At 44.9% G+C, this 18,239-nt stretch overlaps 1 protein-coding gene across 4 annotated transcripts in view; it reads left to right on the forward strand.

The window, feature by feature from the left end:
- COA1 (cytochrome c oxidase assembly factor 1) overlaps positions 1–15,382 on the forward strand; it is a 51,935-nt gene extending 36,553 nt beyond the window's left edge. For 2 of the 4 annotated variants that reach the window (XM_079301463.1, XM_079301464.1), the window contains 5 exons: positions 4,879–5,034; positions 7,455–7,557; positions 10,445–10,596; positions 12,483–12,559; positions 15,048–15,382. In XM_079301463.1, the coding sequence (XP_079157589.1) occupies positions 4,999–5,034; positions 7,455–7,557; positions 10,445–10,596; positions 12,483–12,559; positions 15,048–15,144 (465 nt within the window). In that variant the 5' untranslated portion in view covers positions 4,879–4,998 and the 3' untranslated portion in view covers positions 15,145–15,382. The remainder of the gene's footprint in view (positions 1–4,878; positions 5,035–7,454; positions 7,558–10,444; positions 10,597–12,482; positions 12,560–15,047) is intronic. The other 2 variants (XM_079301465.1, XM_079301466.1) reach the window with 1 other exon arrangement.
- The last annotated feature ends 2,857 nt before the right edge of the window (positions 15,383–18,239 follow it).

Raw genomic sequence — 18,239 nt, forward strand, 5'->3', positions numbered from 1 at the left:
TTAAAAAGGACTTGACTTTCAGAACGGTGGAGGAGGGGCCCTTCTGTGAGGGTATAGAAAAGGGCACTTGAAATAAACTTACCTCATCTGAGAAGAATTAGGGTAGCATTTATTTTCAGTTTTGGTTTTCAGTAGGAAGTAAGAATAGGAGCAGGGTGTTTGTTAAGTGCTGGAAGTATGTACTGCTGTAAAACTATGTAATAAAAAGCATTAGATCAGCAAGGTGTTTGGGCACAGGACTGCAGACCTTCCCAGCACCACTGATATTTGTAAAAGCTTTGTAAATCAGGCTCTGATCACAGCAGAGCAGACCACATCTTTTACCCCCTCATTTCTGGAGGCAAACAAGGCAGAAAGCATCATATAATTTACACTATGTTTCTGCTTTAAACATTTTTTTTCCCTGTGACTGCCCTCCCCTGGCATTCAGTTCTTTTAGGTCACTGTCTACTGCATGCCTGTTTAATGTGTGCATGTGGATGATATTATTGAAGTCAAAAAGACTACAGACAAGCATAAGCGTTATCTGATTATATGTTTTGAGTTAGAGACAGTAAACTTCCAGGTCAGTACTGATTTTTAACATAACCACATAGAGTTCCTAGCCCAATGATGTCTGCAGTACTGTCGTGAACTTCTGAGACCATTTTAGTTTCCTTTTACAAGGTAAAATGTAACCTGTTAGGTAAGAAGGTTATCACAGATTTCTGGTGGTTTTTGATTCTTTCACACATCTCAGGATCTAGTAAGTTGACTTGAGATTTTGTCAATGTCTTCAGCATATGATAAATGCCCACAAACTGCCAAGAAAGATAAGCAGTTACCACTGCTTAGAAAGAATTGCAAACTCCTTTTGTGAGAAATGATTTTGTACTCTTCCCTGCTCCTTTACCTTGCAGGTTCAGTGAACCTATTCTAGACAATTATATATGGGAAACACACATCACACTATGAAAACCTCACTGGCTTGACAGTCCCTTTCTGCTAAGCACAGAATGCTATTCCCTCTCATCATGACAGTTTGAGACAGTCAAAGGACTCTATTTGCTGTTTCTTTATACGATTCTTTTGTTTTAATATGCCCATTTGGAAGCTAGCCCACTTTGCAGGCTGTGGGGAGGTGCAGGGACAGCATAGAGCAATTCTTTTGAACCTTGGATTGCAGCACTCATGACTTCACTCCCAGCAGCAAGGAAGCCAAGAAGCTGTGCCACAACTTTTCCAGGTAAACCACTCACTGTTAAACCCATAAACACCACTGATCTTTTTTTCTTGCACCTTGAATGCAGCTTTTTCATTTACCCTACTTATGAATTCTTACTCTTAAATCCTTTGCAATTCACCTCTAAAACTCAAAAGATGAGCATTCACACCTTCTTCCCCCCTCCATGGTGTCCAATTACAGAAACATACAATTAGGGATGTTAATGACAGATTATTAGGCATTAACCTATAATGCCATCCTCCAATAGCAGCAAAAATGGGTCACACTGTAAGTATAATTATCCTGGTTCTCTAATAATACACCCTGGTTGTGCCTTGTCTTTGGGATATGTCCCTTGTATTTTGTTACAAAGTACGGGCAGCTCTAGTTGTACTGGAGAGTGATCTGGAGCAGGCTGTTGAACTGCTGGCACATGGGCCTGGCCTTCAAAGAGACTGAACAAACCAGCCTGTAGCATCTTTCCAACTTAGAGAAAACCAATGAAGGATTTTGCCACCTGCCTTTGTTACCTGCAGTTAGGAAGACAGACTCTATTCACAGAGGGATAAACCGAGGGACAGCAGGAGACAATAGGACTCCTTGGACAATAGGAGTGGTGGCCCCACTGCCTCTGTCTGCTCAGCACCAGGGTGGTGGTGCAATATTTTCAGGGAAGAGGGCACAGAGAGGGGTGAAGGTGGACAGGCAGGAGGAAGAGAAATGCAGTACAGGTGAGCCCACCGGATGAGACAACACAGCTCAAGAGCACATGAGGAAGTGTCTGTCACAGCAGAACAGAAATTCTACTCTGTAAATAGAACAGAACCATGAAAATGAGAGTGCCCAAGAGAGAAGGAAAATGAAATGAAACTAAGATATTTGAAGGCACCATGCAAGTTTTATGCTGAGGCCAACTGCTTTATAGCACGTGTCTCAGGAGAAGGGATACAAGAGTGAAGTGTCTGTTTAGAGTCCTTAATCACTTTATTGACTACTTTCTCTCCCCTTGTTAATTAGCTAGTAGCAGAGGCAGATAATAAATTTAACACTGTTTTTTGGCTTTCTTGCTGGTAGTCTTTCTCATGTGTAGAGTGGCCCCCTTAAAGCGTTCTCACCAAGACCAGTTACACAAATCTAGAAACTGATCCACAAGGAGATCCTGGAAGGGACTATTTCAAAGCTGTCTAAAAAGAGGTTTTACCCCCCTAAATTACAGAATATGTGCTTTTAGTGCATGTGAAGAAAAAAAAGAAAAAAGAAGAAAAAAAAAGTATTAATCCTACTTTTGGTTTAAGTGTGAATTAAGCAAATTTTACTACAAGTTTCTGAGGTCTTGATGAAGGCACTCTATACATGCAAAGTCTTTGATGTTTCTGAACATGCTGTCAGGGTCAAAAATTTGAGCTGTTACCTCTCATAAATGAGGTAAATAATACATTGAGGCTATTTCCATGGAAAAAGGGAAAAATAATATGCTGAGATCCTGTCAGAACACTTCTGCTATACTATCCTGGTTTTGATGAGAGTTCTGATGATGAAGGGATGTTGTAGACAGTGAGTTTCAAAAAGATGTGTCTAAAATGTTGTCCTAGCATGTTATTAGTATAGAAATTGGCTTACACCCAGATGCCTGCCTTATGGATCTTAGAAGATCAATGGATGGGCAAGAAAGCAAGAATGTGAAATACAAGTGTGTGCTCATGTGTGGTTTGCCTGACATTCCCCTCATCTCCTATGACTTCCTGGGTGGTTTGCTGAAAAGCTGTGCCTAGGGCCAATTAAAACCCACTAGCCCAAGGGAGAGTTCCATTGCAGAAGGGTCAGCAGAAATTCCAGCCTTGAAGTTAGATGCTCAGGTCTGTGTTCAGGTCTTGATACATTTAAATTTAATTTAATGGTAGTCTCTTGCTCCACCTATTTAGTGTGTCACTCCAACACCTCAGGTCTGCAGTGGTTCAAGGTAGTTTAAAGGCTCCCAGTTGCTTCCGTTGGTAGCCTGGCACTTTATTGTCCTGGCCAGGTGGACAGGCAGTGGCCAGATTAAGATAGGCAGCAGTGATCACACCAAGTTTGCGTTGATCAAGTTGCTTCTCTCTTGTTTCAGACCACTATTACTGTTTGGTCTGTGGTAGCACCCAGAGGCTGGAGATGCTGGTGGAGTTTGGTCGTACCAGGAGGAGGAGAAGGACAAGGAGAAGGAGGAGGAAATGCCTTCCCCATAGAACCTACAGCTTCAGCTCCCTTGCTCAATTCCAGGGAATTCATGTTCATGCTTGGTGAAAATGCCCTTCTTGTCCAATACCTGCTTTTGGTGGAAGTGCCCAACACCAACCTCTGCCACACAAATTTCAGAAACCAAACAGAAAACCCAAATTTGCCAAAATAAGAGATTCTCTTAAGCCAGCCTATTTTTAGAAGATCCTCTGTGGAGAAAACAAAGTCTAATTAAAAACAGCCTTTACTGTTGCAGTAACCCTCCATTTCACATGTGACCCTGGGAATTTGTTAAATCTTGTTAACAGCCTGACTGCCACTTAGCTTCAAAGTCAATCCTTCTCCTCCATATCCTGCTATTTTCAAGGCACAAAGTGAATGTCACAATTATTAGGGTGTTCTGCTCTTTAACAGTTATTTTTTGAGAATGCTAGTTATAACGATTTAAGGTCTCTTCTTTTGGTAACTGTGGGTTCACTGTTTTTCTGTGTGCTAATCTCCACTTAATCTTTTTTACCACTGCAAGTAGCATGGAGGAAAAGACGTCTTTGCCGAACAGCATAGCTTGGAAATTATGTTTCTTTCATTACCAGCTGTGGAAAAGTCTATTTTTCCACCAATTGACTTGCCTACTCTTTTAGTCATACAGCAGGTTCTCAGGAGAGGTCACCACAGATAGCAACATGAACTTTCTCCTTAGGAGGCAGTTGTGTGTTGTATCTATACAATTCCTTCAAATACTTACTTACAGTTGGTGGCAGATGAAGTGGAGGGGATTTGGTCCTTCCCTGTGTGCCTCTACCAGTCTGCCAGCTGTATGTCATGTTCACCAAGACTCAGGACAGGAGGCACAGCTCTGGGCATGACTCTGCTTCCCTTCTTTAGTGAGCCACTCCCATGGCACTTCAGCAGAGCAGCCAGTGGAGCAGCAAACACAGTTGGCCATGGGACAGAAATCTGACTGACAAGTCCTTGCAGACAACAGATCCTTATTACGTTCTGGTCTTCTGCAAACTGTCACCATTCAGAAGTCATCAGCAGCTGTGTGCCAAAGGATGCTCAAGGCTGCAATATTCAAGTGTCCATTCCACAAGGGACCAGGATGGCAGGGAAGGGAAGCAGCAGCCCCTGTGAGAGGGATGCTCTGGATTCCAAGGACACTTTCATCCTTGGTTTTGGAGGCTGGCAAGGAAATGTGGGATGGATGAGACGGTTTGCAGTCTTGAGAAGCTTGTTAAAATGAGTAGCTCTGAACCTTTTCCCACAGTGTGCTGACATAGGACTGTCTTAGGAGAACAGCTGAGAAACAAGTGGGATCAGAACATCAAGGGCTAGACAGGGATGGGGCAGTCCAGCTGTGACTGAACATGAGCAATGGAGATGTTCTACCTGTTACTGTGATGAGGACTTTGGTGCACAACTTAGGTGCACCTCAGCTCTCCACAGCTCTGCCTCAGCAGGAGCAGCCACAGAAGACAGCTGTGGGCAGGGGCAGCACTTCAGGAGCAGCCAGGCGTGCTGCACGAGGCAGCAATCCTTAATGGGATCACCACTGCTCAGCTGCCAAGCTCCCTTGCCAGATGGCACCGTCTCTACACTGCAACACTGGAGCAGAGGTGTTTAGAGTGTGTGTGTGAGCATGTGACTGATCAGCAATAAGCTTTTCTTACTTTCCATCCATCTCCCTTGTCTGGGTGTGAGCAGACCGTGAGACTCAACAAACCTCAAACCCACTGACAGTGAGCTGCAGAGCCTCTAATTTCCGCAGTTTACTGGGCAGCTCCCGAGCCTCAGTCAAAACTGGTGCAAGAGGTCCCTGACTTCCCACCCTTACTCAGCAAACTGCCAGCAGCACCCCCCACCCCCAGACATTTGCATTCCATTACCCTGAATTTAATCACAGAAAGCAAATTTTGCCTGGCCACAACTTTAAAAAGGGCAAAAACAAATGCTGCAGGTCACAAACTGTTATATCTGATCCTCCCTCCAGATTTACCATGGGGTTTTTTTCCCATCCCTGTTATGTGGTGTTGGTGTCAGAGCCTCTGCCTGGCCAGATCTATCTTATAAGAAACTTGGTTCTTAATCAGATTTTGTGGGGATTTAAAGAAAGTTGCAAACACAAGCAGACGAGCAGGAAGTTCTCATTGTCCTTGTGAAATGACTACCACTGTTTCTCTGTAAAACCACACTTGCACATTTCCTCTGCTGTAACTTCTCATACCATGCAAGTTCCCCAGGGAAAGCGAGAAGAAAAAACTCATCAGAGAAACAGATCAGGAGTGAGAGAGATGATAACTAACTATACTGATGGCATTTTGGGACATAAAATAGGCATAACATCCACATGCCTCTCTGGGTTGCTAACATTACTAGCCATCCAGAAATCTGAAATTATTTAAATAGTAAACTTATATACTAAAGGTTCTTAGGTTAACAAAGGTTAACTTAAGTTCTTAAGGGTTCTAGTTAGCAAGGAAAGCGTTCAGCCTAGTAATACATTACAACTGAGTGTCAGTACCAGTGGGGCAGGAGATGAAATTTATACCTGAGTTGCGTTCACAGTTTTGTAGAATCATAGAATATGCTGAGTTGAAGGGGACCCACAAGGATCATGAAGTCCAATTCCTGTCCCTGCACAGAACACACCAAGAATCACACCAAGTGCCCAAAAGCATTATCCATACTATTCTTGAACTCAGGCTTGGTGCTGTGACTACTTCCCTGGGGAGTCTTGAGTTTCCCTCAGTGTAGAGCATGCAAGTGTCAGTATGAGGGCATGTCAGGCGAGTGGTGAGCAGAGGGAGGCTGTCCATGTCACCCTGAGCTGGCCACAATGGGAAGAAGTTCTGACACTTGTCTCTCCACCCTTGCTGAGCTGTGGTTGTCAGCTGAACAATACCTGACTAACACACACCTGAGGGATGCTAGAGGTGGTTTTCACAGCAGGGCTCAAACGGCCTTGCCCAGGTCACATTTCTGTAACTGGTTTGGGCCTTGGTTTATTAATCAGCTCTCAATGAACATAGCACTTAAGCCACAACGTCGTGTGACAAGTATTGGGGTTGTGAAGCCTTTGGGATTAGAAGTCCCATACAGCTCCTCCAATTATTCATATGCCTATGTGCCCATTGAAAAAGAAAAGCTTTTTGCTATTTTTTTTTTAGAATTGCTGTCAAGACCATTCCTTCCTCCCACCCATCCCAGCTCCAAGAGAATCAAGAGCAGAAGCCAATACTCAGATGCTTGTTCAAGTCCCGTCCTGCCACAGCCTGAAGCAAAGTGCTACGCCCCCACTGACAGCTCAGCTTGACTCCGACTAACCTGCTGTGGGCAGGAGCATTAGCTCAGGCTCTTCAGTCCCCCTCTTGCCCAAGCTGTGGAAGCGTTTGTTATTCTGCTGGGTCATGCATTCAAATGTCAAAATTGTGACTCATTAAAAGGGCAAGTTTGGGCGGGGGGGTGGGGGGCACAGGAAGGAAGAAAAACAGCTTGCAAGAGACTTCCTGTTTATCCACAGCTTGGGAAAAAAATTGACACAACAGAATACACACACCCTGGCTCCATTATCTTTGCTGGCACAGTGCTGGCTTGGCTCTGTCCCTCACTACTCAAGGCCAGATCCATCCCTGCCGCGAGCGTGTTTGCTTTAGCGCGTTTACTCGAGAGAGAAATGGGCCCCGGAGCCTGAATGGCGGCAGTGTGCAGCGAGCCCTCGGGCACCGGGAGCCCCCGCCGCCGTGCACGGCACTGGCCCCCGGCCACACCGGGGAGGTCGTTTTCTCCTCGGCAATTAGCGAAGTGGTGGCATCGCTAAAAGAAGTTGAATAAACACATTCAGCTCAGCTGGGTTCCCAGTTTGCTCTGTTCTCACCACTCTTCCCTCTGGGCGCACGGTGGGGCCCCAGCAGGCCGGAGCTCGATGCCTGCGCGCTGCGCTTTCATTCAGGCCTGGTTGGAAAGGGCTTTTAGGAAGAGGAGGAGGGGCAAGTAGCCCTTTGGCTTTCTTCTTTTACAACAACTGTCTTCTTTTCAGGGAGGAAAAATGCCAGTTTCTCTAAGAAAACTGCAGCAAATGGCTGTTTTCATGGGACTGTTCAGCGGCGGGGGATGTATCGTGATGTATAATCTTATTCAAAGTAAGTCTTGGTGTTGTTAGCAACCTTATTTCTCCTCTGCCCCTTTCACTGGCTTTTGTGTAGTGGGGAAAATAGCAGCATGCGAGTTGTGAAAGGCAGATGAAGTTGAGGGAAATGTGGATGGGCTTCTGGGTTCTGCCTCTGTGGGCTCCACTTTTTCATCCCCAGGGCTTTTGCTGTCCCAAGGGTTTGCTGTGTGCATTTCCAGAGGCACATACTGCATAAAGGCTGGGCTGTTGTGGTCAGAAAGAGTCTGGTTTTTGGGGGTTTCCTGAGGGTGATGGTGAAGTGAAAGCTTCACCTGCAGGTTTCATTTCTTAACTGAGATTTTGTAACTGGGCAGCAAAAGAGGACATTCTGTGGGAAGGTCTTAAAGTCTAGCAGTTTTATCTGTAAATCTCTGTGTGGTGCTGGCCCTTAAACACAACACACCTGTGAAATGTTAAGAAATCATGAGTTTCTCCTGAATGAAGTACAGGTAAGAGCAGTCAGCACTGAGAAGACCAGGACAGAGAAAAGCTAGACAGGTGATGTTACTGTTTATAGACATCTCTAGTTGCTATGTATCTTTGGCCAAGAATCCACATTATTAGTCAAATTATAGATGTTTATTTTTTCTAAAACTGCTTTTAGATATTTAGCATCAGAGCAGAAATAGGCTTTGCCTCTCTCTCAGAGGGTGCCATAGGCCTCTTGGCCCAGTGCCGCTCCCTTGTTGGTGCTATCAAATGCTATTGCTTTTAAACTACCCTGATAGCAGAGGATGCTGCCAGAAAAAAAAAAAAAAAAAGTGTAGCTGAGCCTGTTTCTCAAGCCCTCAGATAAGCTCTGAAACCTCCCCTTCATTTTACACATATTAATAACAAATCAGACAGGGCTGGAAAGCACGCTTTAATTTTAGGCAGCTCATGCCCCCAAGCTCTGGAGTACATGACAGAAATATGGTCCTTACACTTTAAAATATTGAATCTGGCTTTAACAAGGACATTAGCATTTTTTAATTTTCAGCTTCAGCACTGTTATCTAGAAATCTCGTGGGGTAGTCAGCCTCTGTGCTACACAGCAAGCCTGAGGGCTGGTTCCCCACATGCCTTGGCTGTGCAGTCAAGTGTCACATTGCAGTGGCTACTTCTGGTTCTCTTGCAATTTCAGTGGCCACTGAGCAGCTGCCTGACAACTCAGCCAGGCTGCTGAAAGAACACTTTCTGCAGCCAGGTGTGTCCTCCTCTGAGCAGACACAGGTGCCATGCTTAGAACCTTGCTCCTTTGGATTGTGGCTAAGGCTATCCCAGTGCCTTCTGCCCAGTGCACAGAACATGGACTAGTGAGAAGCAACTGGCCTCTCTAGTGGTGGGAGCAGTGGGAGAGGATTCCTTCCCTGGAAGGGAAGGCTGGAGGGAGGTTTGCATGCACGTGGTCTCTGTGCAAGCTTGTGCAGATACTCAGGCAGTCCTATTTCTATTTACTCGCATCACCTCCACACCCTTCTCATGGAAGCAGTCTGCTCAGCCAACTCCAGCATGCTTTCAGCTCCTCTACCAAAAGATGTGGGGACAAATGGATTAGTTGGGCATTTATTGTCTAATGCATGACGCGCTAACAAGGAATAGCTGAGAAGGAGCACCAGGAAATTAGAATCCATTTCTCCTCCAACCTGCAGAATGAACACAACATACTTTTCACATGGTCTGGGTGGCTGTTTGCCATGCTTTATAGGTACTGAAGGGCATGCTGCTACCCCTTTGGCTGGAGCTCTTTAGGATGTGCCAGGGGGTCACAGGAGGACCAACACAGGTGACAGCCTAGCAAAGCTGTTTCTATGCCAACTAGATGCTGCCTGCTCACAGGGGATGCCTCTAATTAGGGAGAGGGGGCAGCATCCTTCTGCCTCATGTTCCAAGATTAATACTGACTGGCAAGAGGCCAAGAAAAAACTTTACACCTTGTTTTAAACCCTATGAAAGGTGAAGGCATAGTTGTCAGAGTAGGATTTAACAGCTACACACTCTTAGCTTAATTCTACCCTTCTTGATGTCAAAAGAATGAAGTTACACTGATCTAGAAACCCCAGCAGGACAGCTTTAAAACTCTTAATAAGCAAATCTCTGTCTCCATAAAGAGGGTCAGGAAGTCTCCAGCTCCTCAGCTGTGCCCTGTCCATTGGCAATCACGGTATAGCATTTCACAGCCATAGAGACCAAACAGGTGTTGACAAATATTAATTTGCCACAACTGTCATCCATGTGCCAGCACTGCAGCATCCATCTACAGTGCTGTTGTGGCTGCTTGACCAGTAACTTGAGTGGTGCTTCTTAGTACCTCCCTCCTAAGGCATCTGTCAGCAAAGTTGTAGCTTCGTGGCTGCCACTTGGAAAGCTGTACCAAGACCACAGCTAGAGTTCCCCTGCAGCAGCTGTTCCCCTCTCAATGTCTGCAAGATATTCTCCATTCTTAAAGTATTTAAGATTAATGTATTTAATATATATTTAATATATACTCCTATACTGTACCTCTAATAGGAAAAAAATTATAAATTAATTTTAATCACAACTTCTAAGATGTTCATTGTGGTACCTTTCTTTTTCTTCCTTTTAGATAACGTACAAATGCATGAAAAGTGGGGAGACACAGCTGTAAGCTGAGCTGTATATCAGAATGGAGCAGGCTGTGTTCAGAGGCCTCTTCACTTAAATGAGCTGAATAACATTTGCTTCTCTGATGTAAGGGTGTGTTTCCTCCTTTAGCCAATTTTCTCCTAATTAATAGTTTTGGACTTTATTTCAGGGAGGGTGTGGTAGTCTGGAGAAAATGTATTTTTCTTTTTTTTTAAGCTCATGTTTTGATTTTAAGTGAACAGTCTCTTCACTAGCCTGTTTCTCTCACCTAGAAAGTTTTGCCAGGACCCAGTACTACCAGCAAGCTTTGGAGCAGCTGAGCAGCAATGCTGATGCCCTGGAAGCCCTGGGTGCCCCCCCTCTTAAGGTTCACAACATCCGCCTGACAGATGGGAGCAATCGCGTGGACACGGAACGAGCGCGGGTAACGCTGGGCGGGCGGTGTCACAGGGTGGCTTCCCGAGATGGCAGGTGACAAGAGATCAGCCAGGGGATTTTCAGCGGGTCATGAGTCACCCGGGGGCACTGGAAAGAAATAGGGTGGAATACCAGTTGAGCTGGAAGAGGAATGGATTTCCAGAGCATAAATCTACCAGGCTAGAGACAGCAAGAGCAGCATCTCCATGTCGTGCTATATGGGCCCATCACAGAGTGCCAAAGAACCTCTCAAGACAGTCAGTCCTCCCCTCACCCTGTGAGCGACAAAATAATTTTCATAGGCATATCAGATTCAGCTTTAAAATAGCACCTGCCTTCCTTTACCCCCCAGATATGTCCCATGCTAGTTTTTAGAGCTTTATTGAGAGCAGTTTTACAGCCTCTTATGGGCTATGCTGTGGTACAGCATAAATGATGTGGTTTTTAAGAGCACCTGTAAGTTTGTGTCATTGAGAATGGCTGCCTAGCCTGAGACTGATCATGAGGGTTACTCAGTGTCTGCAGAATGCTGTGCTGGGTGCTGAAGTATTGCACAAGGCTGCCTTGTATGGGCCAAGGGCTGGGCCCAGGCAAACCTTGCAAACACAAGTCCACTTCCACTTGGCATTGATGCCTCAAGAGTACTTTCCATCAGTGTTTTTACCCCTTAATCCAGGACTGGCTGCCCTTCCCTTGTTTTGCTAGTAACACTGAGTGAGTACCCCTAGCAATCTCTCCAGGTCCTTCACTATGGTAACTCATCACATTGGAATAATTTTGTCTTTACTGGTGAGTAGTTATGAGTGCCAGGGACCAAGCAAGGGCATTAAGGAATAGGCCAAGTGGTACAATGGGGAAGTGTGGCTATCAGGGTAAGATAAAAAGCCCTCAGCCTTTAACCAGTTCACATAAAATTACTTTCCATTTAACTTCAGCCAGGCTGCACTTACCTGATACCCTGGATCAAAACATTTCCTGTGTTTTATAGATTCCACCAGGGAACATATCTAAGGAAAAGAATAGTGCAAACTCCACACAATCTCATGTATTGACTGAAAAGAGGATTGCCTTTCCCACGGGTGTTTTCCTATGTCACTGTTTAAGAATGCTGGTTGCTTGGGTGACTCAGGATGGAGTCAAAACCCTGCCTTCTACTGACCTCACCCAAGACACAAATCACCAACTTTCTTCTCTAATTTTTCATGCTCCTAAGTATTTGTGTTCTCATGAAATAAACTGGTTAGTCATCATTATACCACAGGTCGATTTAGTGACTTCACAACATTCCCAGCTCCTGGGTCTGTTGGCAAACACCTGGCATTTTCTCTGGGATTGCATCACCACCAGCAAATGCTACACCTGAAACATTTCTTTTATTCAGACTTTAGATGTAGTGCAATTGGCCATGGTTGCTGCTGCAGCCCCAGCTTTGTTAAACAGATAAGTGATAAGATTTGTGACACTGAAGAAAAAGACTCACTGAACATCTCATTACCTCAGTGTGTATTAAGGGACTGATATGCAGAGGATCTCAACCTACAGGCTTGTAATGGTTATGGGGAGCTCTGACAGTTCAGGTCACCTCTAGATGACCATGCATTCTGTAAAGGAAAGGTGTTTGCTCATAAATATTTCAGAGAGCCAGTGGTTTTCCCTGGGGGTTGCAGCTGTAACACAGAACATTCTTTTGGCAGAGAGAGATTAATGCATGGCAGAGCAGACATACTTGTGTAGCCACACACGTGTTAGCTGGTTAGGATAGCTCTGAATTACAGTAAAAAAAAAAAAAAATAGTGTTAAAGTTAAAAAGGTGTGAGCTCTTTAACTAAAAGGAGTAAATGTCTGTTTCATAATATGTTTTGCTGTATCTTTAGTGTGCATTTCCATTTGCAGATAAAGTTACCAGTCTCTGGAGCAAAATCGGCGGGTTACCTCTGCATTAACTCGGAGATGGACCACTCCCGTCAGTGGTGCGTACTGGGGGAGGTATCAGGAGAAAGGACTAGAGCAGGATATTTGCTTTAGTCATCCATGTTGCTGAGGTCATGCACACAAATCAAGCAGAAACTCCTGTCTGAAGGACTGGTGAAAGTTTATTATTTTCATTAGGACATTATATTTTCATTAGGCAAAAATGCTAGTTAGTTGAGAAATGTTTTGAATCCATCTCTCTGAATATGAATAGAAGAACAACATGAGCCATTCCTTTGTATTATGTGTGTTCTGCCGACTGTAGCTCAGTACATATACAAATACTGTGAGCCAAGGTGTTGTCCCCTCCCACCCTGCCTCCCCACAGAGGTGCAGAGGCTGTTGAACAGCAGTCCTAACTCTAGCCTGGTATTATGGATTGCAGTAAGGGAATCACACATTATATCACAGCTGTGCAAGGTGAGCTAAAAACACAGGATTTGTTTTTTTTTTGAGCTAACCAAGAAGTGTGGTCCTTATGGTTAATTATAAGTGCTAGAACAGATACATTGTAGTAGAAGGATACTCTGATATCATAAGTGACTTTACATTTTTCTAGTACCGAAGACTGAAAACCTCCTTTGTCGGTAGTAAACTGGTTTCTGGAACTGAGCAAAGAATTACTACATGAACTTAAAAGTTTTCCTAGATGCAAACCTCTTGTTAAGTACTTCTCTCACCTCTGCTTAGGAACTAAAAGCTACAAAACTTTTACTCAGCTGCCACTAGCCATATGGTGATGTTTTCCATTCATAATTAGATGAGCATGACTTACTGGATTTGTCTTCTGAGTAAATATGGGAAGGAAGGTGTAAAAGGATGTGAGAAAGACACTAGGCTGGGACTTGAGAAACTCAGTACTGGCCTCAAACCTGGCCTCCTCCCTAATGACCAGGGATAACCCCAGAAGTTCCCAGCTCCATTTCTTATATACCTCACTTCCCTGGTGCCTGAGCTCTGATCTCCTCACTCCTCCTTAGCCCCTCCTCGCAGACAGTTCCCTGTCATTCTTCATTCACAGTTACTATGAAGATAACTGAAGATTGCAAAATACTAAACTACGGCAGTGCATGCACATCTCTTGGAGTTTGGTTTTAAAGTGAGCTCTTAGCAAATTTATGCAAACCTAAGGGACAAAAAAGGCATCTGCTTGTAAAAGGATTTGTGGTAGATAAGTCTGTCAAATTCCACCAAATCCACCCATTACAGGGTCCTATGTACAGCTTCACACGGGGCTGAGACAGGATTTCGTGCCCTTGTCTCCCCCTGAGCAACTAACAGTAAAATGGCTGGGAGTGAGGTGAAGGAAAGCAGGGCATCCTGGTGGGATGCTGCAGAGTGTGTTTGTGCTTTTCCAGGGGAGACCAGGGTACCTCACACCGATACAGACAGAGCTAAATGACACCAGGGGTTGAGTGCTCTGTGCAAGAGTAGCTGAGGCACCAAAGCCATGAAATGCATCTGACTCTGAGTGTGCAGACTGTCTGTAGTGGTTTATTTATTTTATAAAAGAGAAGACAATTGAAAGAGAAAATCTAGAGTCTCTGAGTTCGATTTGTCAAGGAGGAAGTGGCATTCACACAGAGGCAGGCAGTACATGGATGGGGGAGGGTGCCCAGAGGGAAGGGCAGCCAAGGCACTGCAAAATCACTCCTGCCCCAAAGAGACCAAGAGAAGGGCTGAGCCCCCAGGCCACGCTGCAGGGAGTGAGCTGGTCACTTCCAAGTCTGGTTGCTTGGCCTGGGTTGGGGGTGGGAGCAAAGGGCTGCTGAGCAGAGTCCTGCTGCAGACCCATTGCACAGAGGGGCAGCAGCCTAATTACCTAATTGTATGTACTCAGCACTGACTCCAGCAAATGCAGAGCTGGGCCAGTGCCAGGAGCTTTTGAAAAAATCCAGTTTTAGTACCCCAAAATAATAGTCCTTTCCAGCTGGAAAAGCAGCATGAGCAGTTTCTCAGAAGTGGGTTTGGAGCAGAGCTTAGAGGAAGGAAAAGACTCCCCCTCAGTCTCCAACAAATGCAATTTTCCTTCTTTGAGTAACCACTGTCGTAGCCCTGTCAGGTTTTCAGCAGTCATGTTGAGTGATCACACAGTGTTCAAACTCTTCCAAGCCAGAATAATTCCTTAGCAACACTGTCTGGCTCCAAGGCTGGAGAGGAGTGGAGCAAGGAATGCACCCACAGGATGGAGAGGAAAAAGGCACCGGGTCGGGGGAGGAATGTCCTAAGAAGAGCTGGCAGGTTTTTATTTGAATTGCAACAAATAGGAACATGCATACCAGACCTTTAAATCTGGGCTGTGCTACAATGTTAGGGAAAACAGCTTTCAGAAGCTGGCACTCACAAGCCAAATTTTAAAGCACTTAAGAGAATTTTAATAAACAATGTGTGGAATGATTTGTTTCTCTGTGCCAGCTGTTTCTACACTGACTTTACCATGTTAGAAGTGATTGCTGCAAGTTAAAAATCTTCTTTGGTTTGTGTCAGCTGGTGCCTTCAGGATGTCACCTTGAAACTGCAGGATGGTCAGAGTATTTCCGTTTACCACTCTCCGGTGGAAAGCACTGGTGTGCAAGAGGGCTAAAAATCAGGGACAGCTGCATCTCTGCCTCCCATTGAGCCAAGGAGCCATTAATCGATTGCATCCTGCTGTGTCTGTGAATGTACACAGTTGTCACAAGTGACAGTTTCACTTAAGTGGGTGCTCTCAAGGCAATTTTTTCTCCAAGATTGACCTCATCATTGTTGTAATTGTAATTTCTTTCTTTTGCTGGTTTGTTCATGGGTTTAACAGAAACCTGAAATAAATATCTTGCGAAAGAGTTGGTGTTGCAGAGAAGTCATGTGTTATGCCCTCTATGTGCTGGTATAATGAATTTGAAATAAATAAACAAACTGCCAGGAAACTGGGCTTTGTTTTACAGTGGAAGACCAAAGTTAGGACAAGTCAGCTTCTCAAAGCTTTGAGCAGCCTTGCTGCCTCAGTTTCCCCCCATTTCTCAACAAGGTTTTGCCTAAGTCAGGAAGGACAGAGCAACAAAGGTGAAGCTCAGCAGCAACACTCTCGACTCCACTTATCAGGTAGATTTGCACCCTCACAGTTATCATTACAAAGCTCATGAGATAGCTGAGACCACTCAGCTTAGGAATTCCAGGAAGAGACTTGCTGTTCATGCTGAAGGTTACTCAGAAGAAGCCACTGCATCATACCAGCACTGCCCAACAAGTTCTGGAGAGGACATTTAGGGAGACAACCACTCAGGAGGGTGCAGAACAGGTGAAGGCACTGCCATGGCTTCCTCTGGCTATCACAAGAGATTTTGACTGTGCCATCAGCTAGAGAATTGCCCATCACTAAGCAAGTTGAGGAATAAGCAAAACACCCTAAACTAACAAACAAACCCCCCAAACCCAAATTATTTACTCCCACCCCAAACTGCCCGTGTGAACAATTGCAAAGCCTAAGGCACAGTCTGAGCACAGCAAAAACACAAGTAACTGTCCTGTGTGTAGCAGGAAGAACACAGGAACCCTTTAGAACATCCAGATAAGAGAGTGTTTTGAATTCACTGTAAGAGAGGTGTTTAATAAGGCTGCAGCTAGGGATAGCCCAGAGCTTGAATCACTCCATTCCCTGTCCCTCACCCCTCCATCTCTTCTTCCAAATTTGAGTCCAAGAAATCCACCAAGGACACAGGCACTGCAAAGCTTTTCGAGAGCCATGAGTGTTAGAGAAGGGAGAGCTAGAGCAAAGAACTTTAAGAGAACAGTGAGCATTTTCTTTTTCAACAATGACCCAGCAAACAGGGCAAAGTGGCTTTTGACCAAACCTGAAAAGCAAATGACTAATTAGAAAGGAGATGCTAAAGGGCCACAGCAAAGGCATCTTGGATAAACAGTTTTAGAATAAAACAATATACGTGTGCTTGCTTTACTTTGAACTTCACAAAGAGCTGTCATGATGAACAGCACTTCTGAGGCCTGATCCAGCCACATCAAAGCCCAGCACACCAGGGACAGGATTAGAATTAATAAAAAAAGACAGCATTTCCCAGCTTTAAGATTGAAATTGCTGTGTACTGGTTTCACAAAACAAAATACAAACCAAATCAAATTTCATGTGATGAGAAAACATTAGCCTTGCACTACAACTAGCAAGAACAACACCTCAGGGGTATGGAGATCTGCTGGCCACCTGGTGCCTCAGAGCTTGATCAGCTCTGGCTTTTGGTCACTGAAGAAGTTTGGTGGGAAATCAAACAGCTGACAAGAAAAAGCCAAATCAACCACTTCCTGTCCATCAATTACCGCTTCCTTGGCTGCAGCTTTGGTTTGTTGCCAATCTGCAAAGATACCATGGCTGTGGAGAGGAACCCCAGCCTATTCAGTCCCTCCCTATGTCTGTACTGGGAGCATCTGGCACACATTGCTGTTCATCTGCCTGTTGTCACCTCTGTGTGCTCAGTAAGCTGGGACCTGCAGTGGCTGCAAAGTGCTCAAGTGTCCAAGAAATCTGGCCACAGCCACCGCAGCCTAGAGCACAGCCCTTACTCACCACCTCCCTGTTCCTTGAGCTGGCACAGACAATGTCCCCATGCTGGCTTCACCACAAGCTGCTACACCACAACTCTCCTGCCTGGCCTGGCTCCAGCCCTGGCTTTTCCAGACCTGGAGGAGTGGGGATAGCCACACAAACCTTACAAGTAACACTGGAGATTTTATTAGCCTTCTTGGGGAAGCAGAGCTTGCAAGGAGGCTCCATCTCTCATTTTCTCCCCTGAGCACCCCTCTAATTTTGAGGGCTCTCAGTCACCTCAACCACCCCATTGGCTCCCCAGAGCTGTGAGAATGGGCAGTATCATCATATCATACCATTGATTCTCTTTATCCAATCTTAAAACCCAGAGAAGGAAGAAAGCAACAGGTGATGTTGGAAGCCAGCAAATCATTCGAAGGGCACAAGAGTAAACTCAATTAATTCCCTGCCTTTGTTCTACTACCCAATAGCCAGCAAACACAGAATTTCTTTTCTCATGACTTCAAAGAACCTCAGAAGTCACTTTTTCATGTTTGAGCTCTTTTAGGATGTGCATGTTCAAAAGGAGAAAAAAGCATTAGGCTGGCCTGTTCAGTGCAAGCGGCTTTGGCCATGTGGTTCCCATTAAATTTATCACAGCCCAAGGTGGCTGTTTTCACAGAGGACACAGGTGCAGCAGGAGCAGCCAAGGGAGATGGAATATGCCAGGAAAACAGAGAGAGCAAAGGTCTCAGAACTACCAGCTGCTGCTGAAAGCCCAAATAACTTCAAAAGGGCACCTGGGTACCCCTCTTGCAGCTTTTTCTTCTAAGGAACACTGGAGCAAGATTAGGTTCTCTTTAACTTCATCATGTTAGTAAAACACTGGTGGGTTTTTTTTTTTTTTTTTTTTTTTTGTTTGGGGTTTTTTTGTTGTTGTTTTTGTTTTTGTTTTTGTTTTTATTTTGTTGTTGTTTATTTGGGTTTTTGGAGAAAATATTTATCTTTTGAGAAAATACCCTGGATCCCACAAAACACTTAAGTTTGGGAAGAACCCTGGGAGATCATCTAGTCCAACTGCTTCACTCTGACCAGAGTCAGTTTTAACAGGGTGTCTGAAAGCACATCCAGTCAGGTTTTGAAGATCACCAAGGGTGGAGACT

Source organism: Erithacus rubecula (genome assembly GCF_903797595.1).
Source record: "Erithacus rubecula genome assembly, chromosome: 3".
Taxonomy (NCBI): Eukaryota; Metazoa; Chordata; class Aves; order Passeriformes; family Muscicapidae; genus Erithacus; species Erithacus rubecula.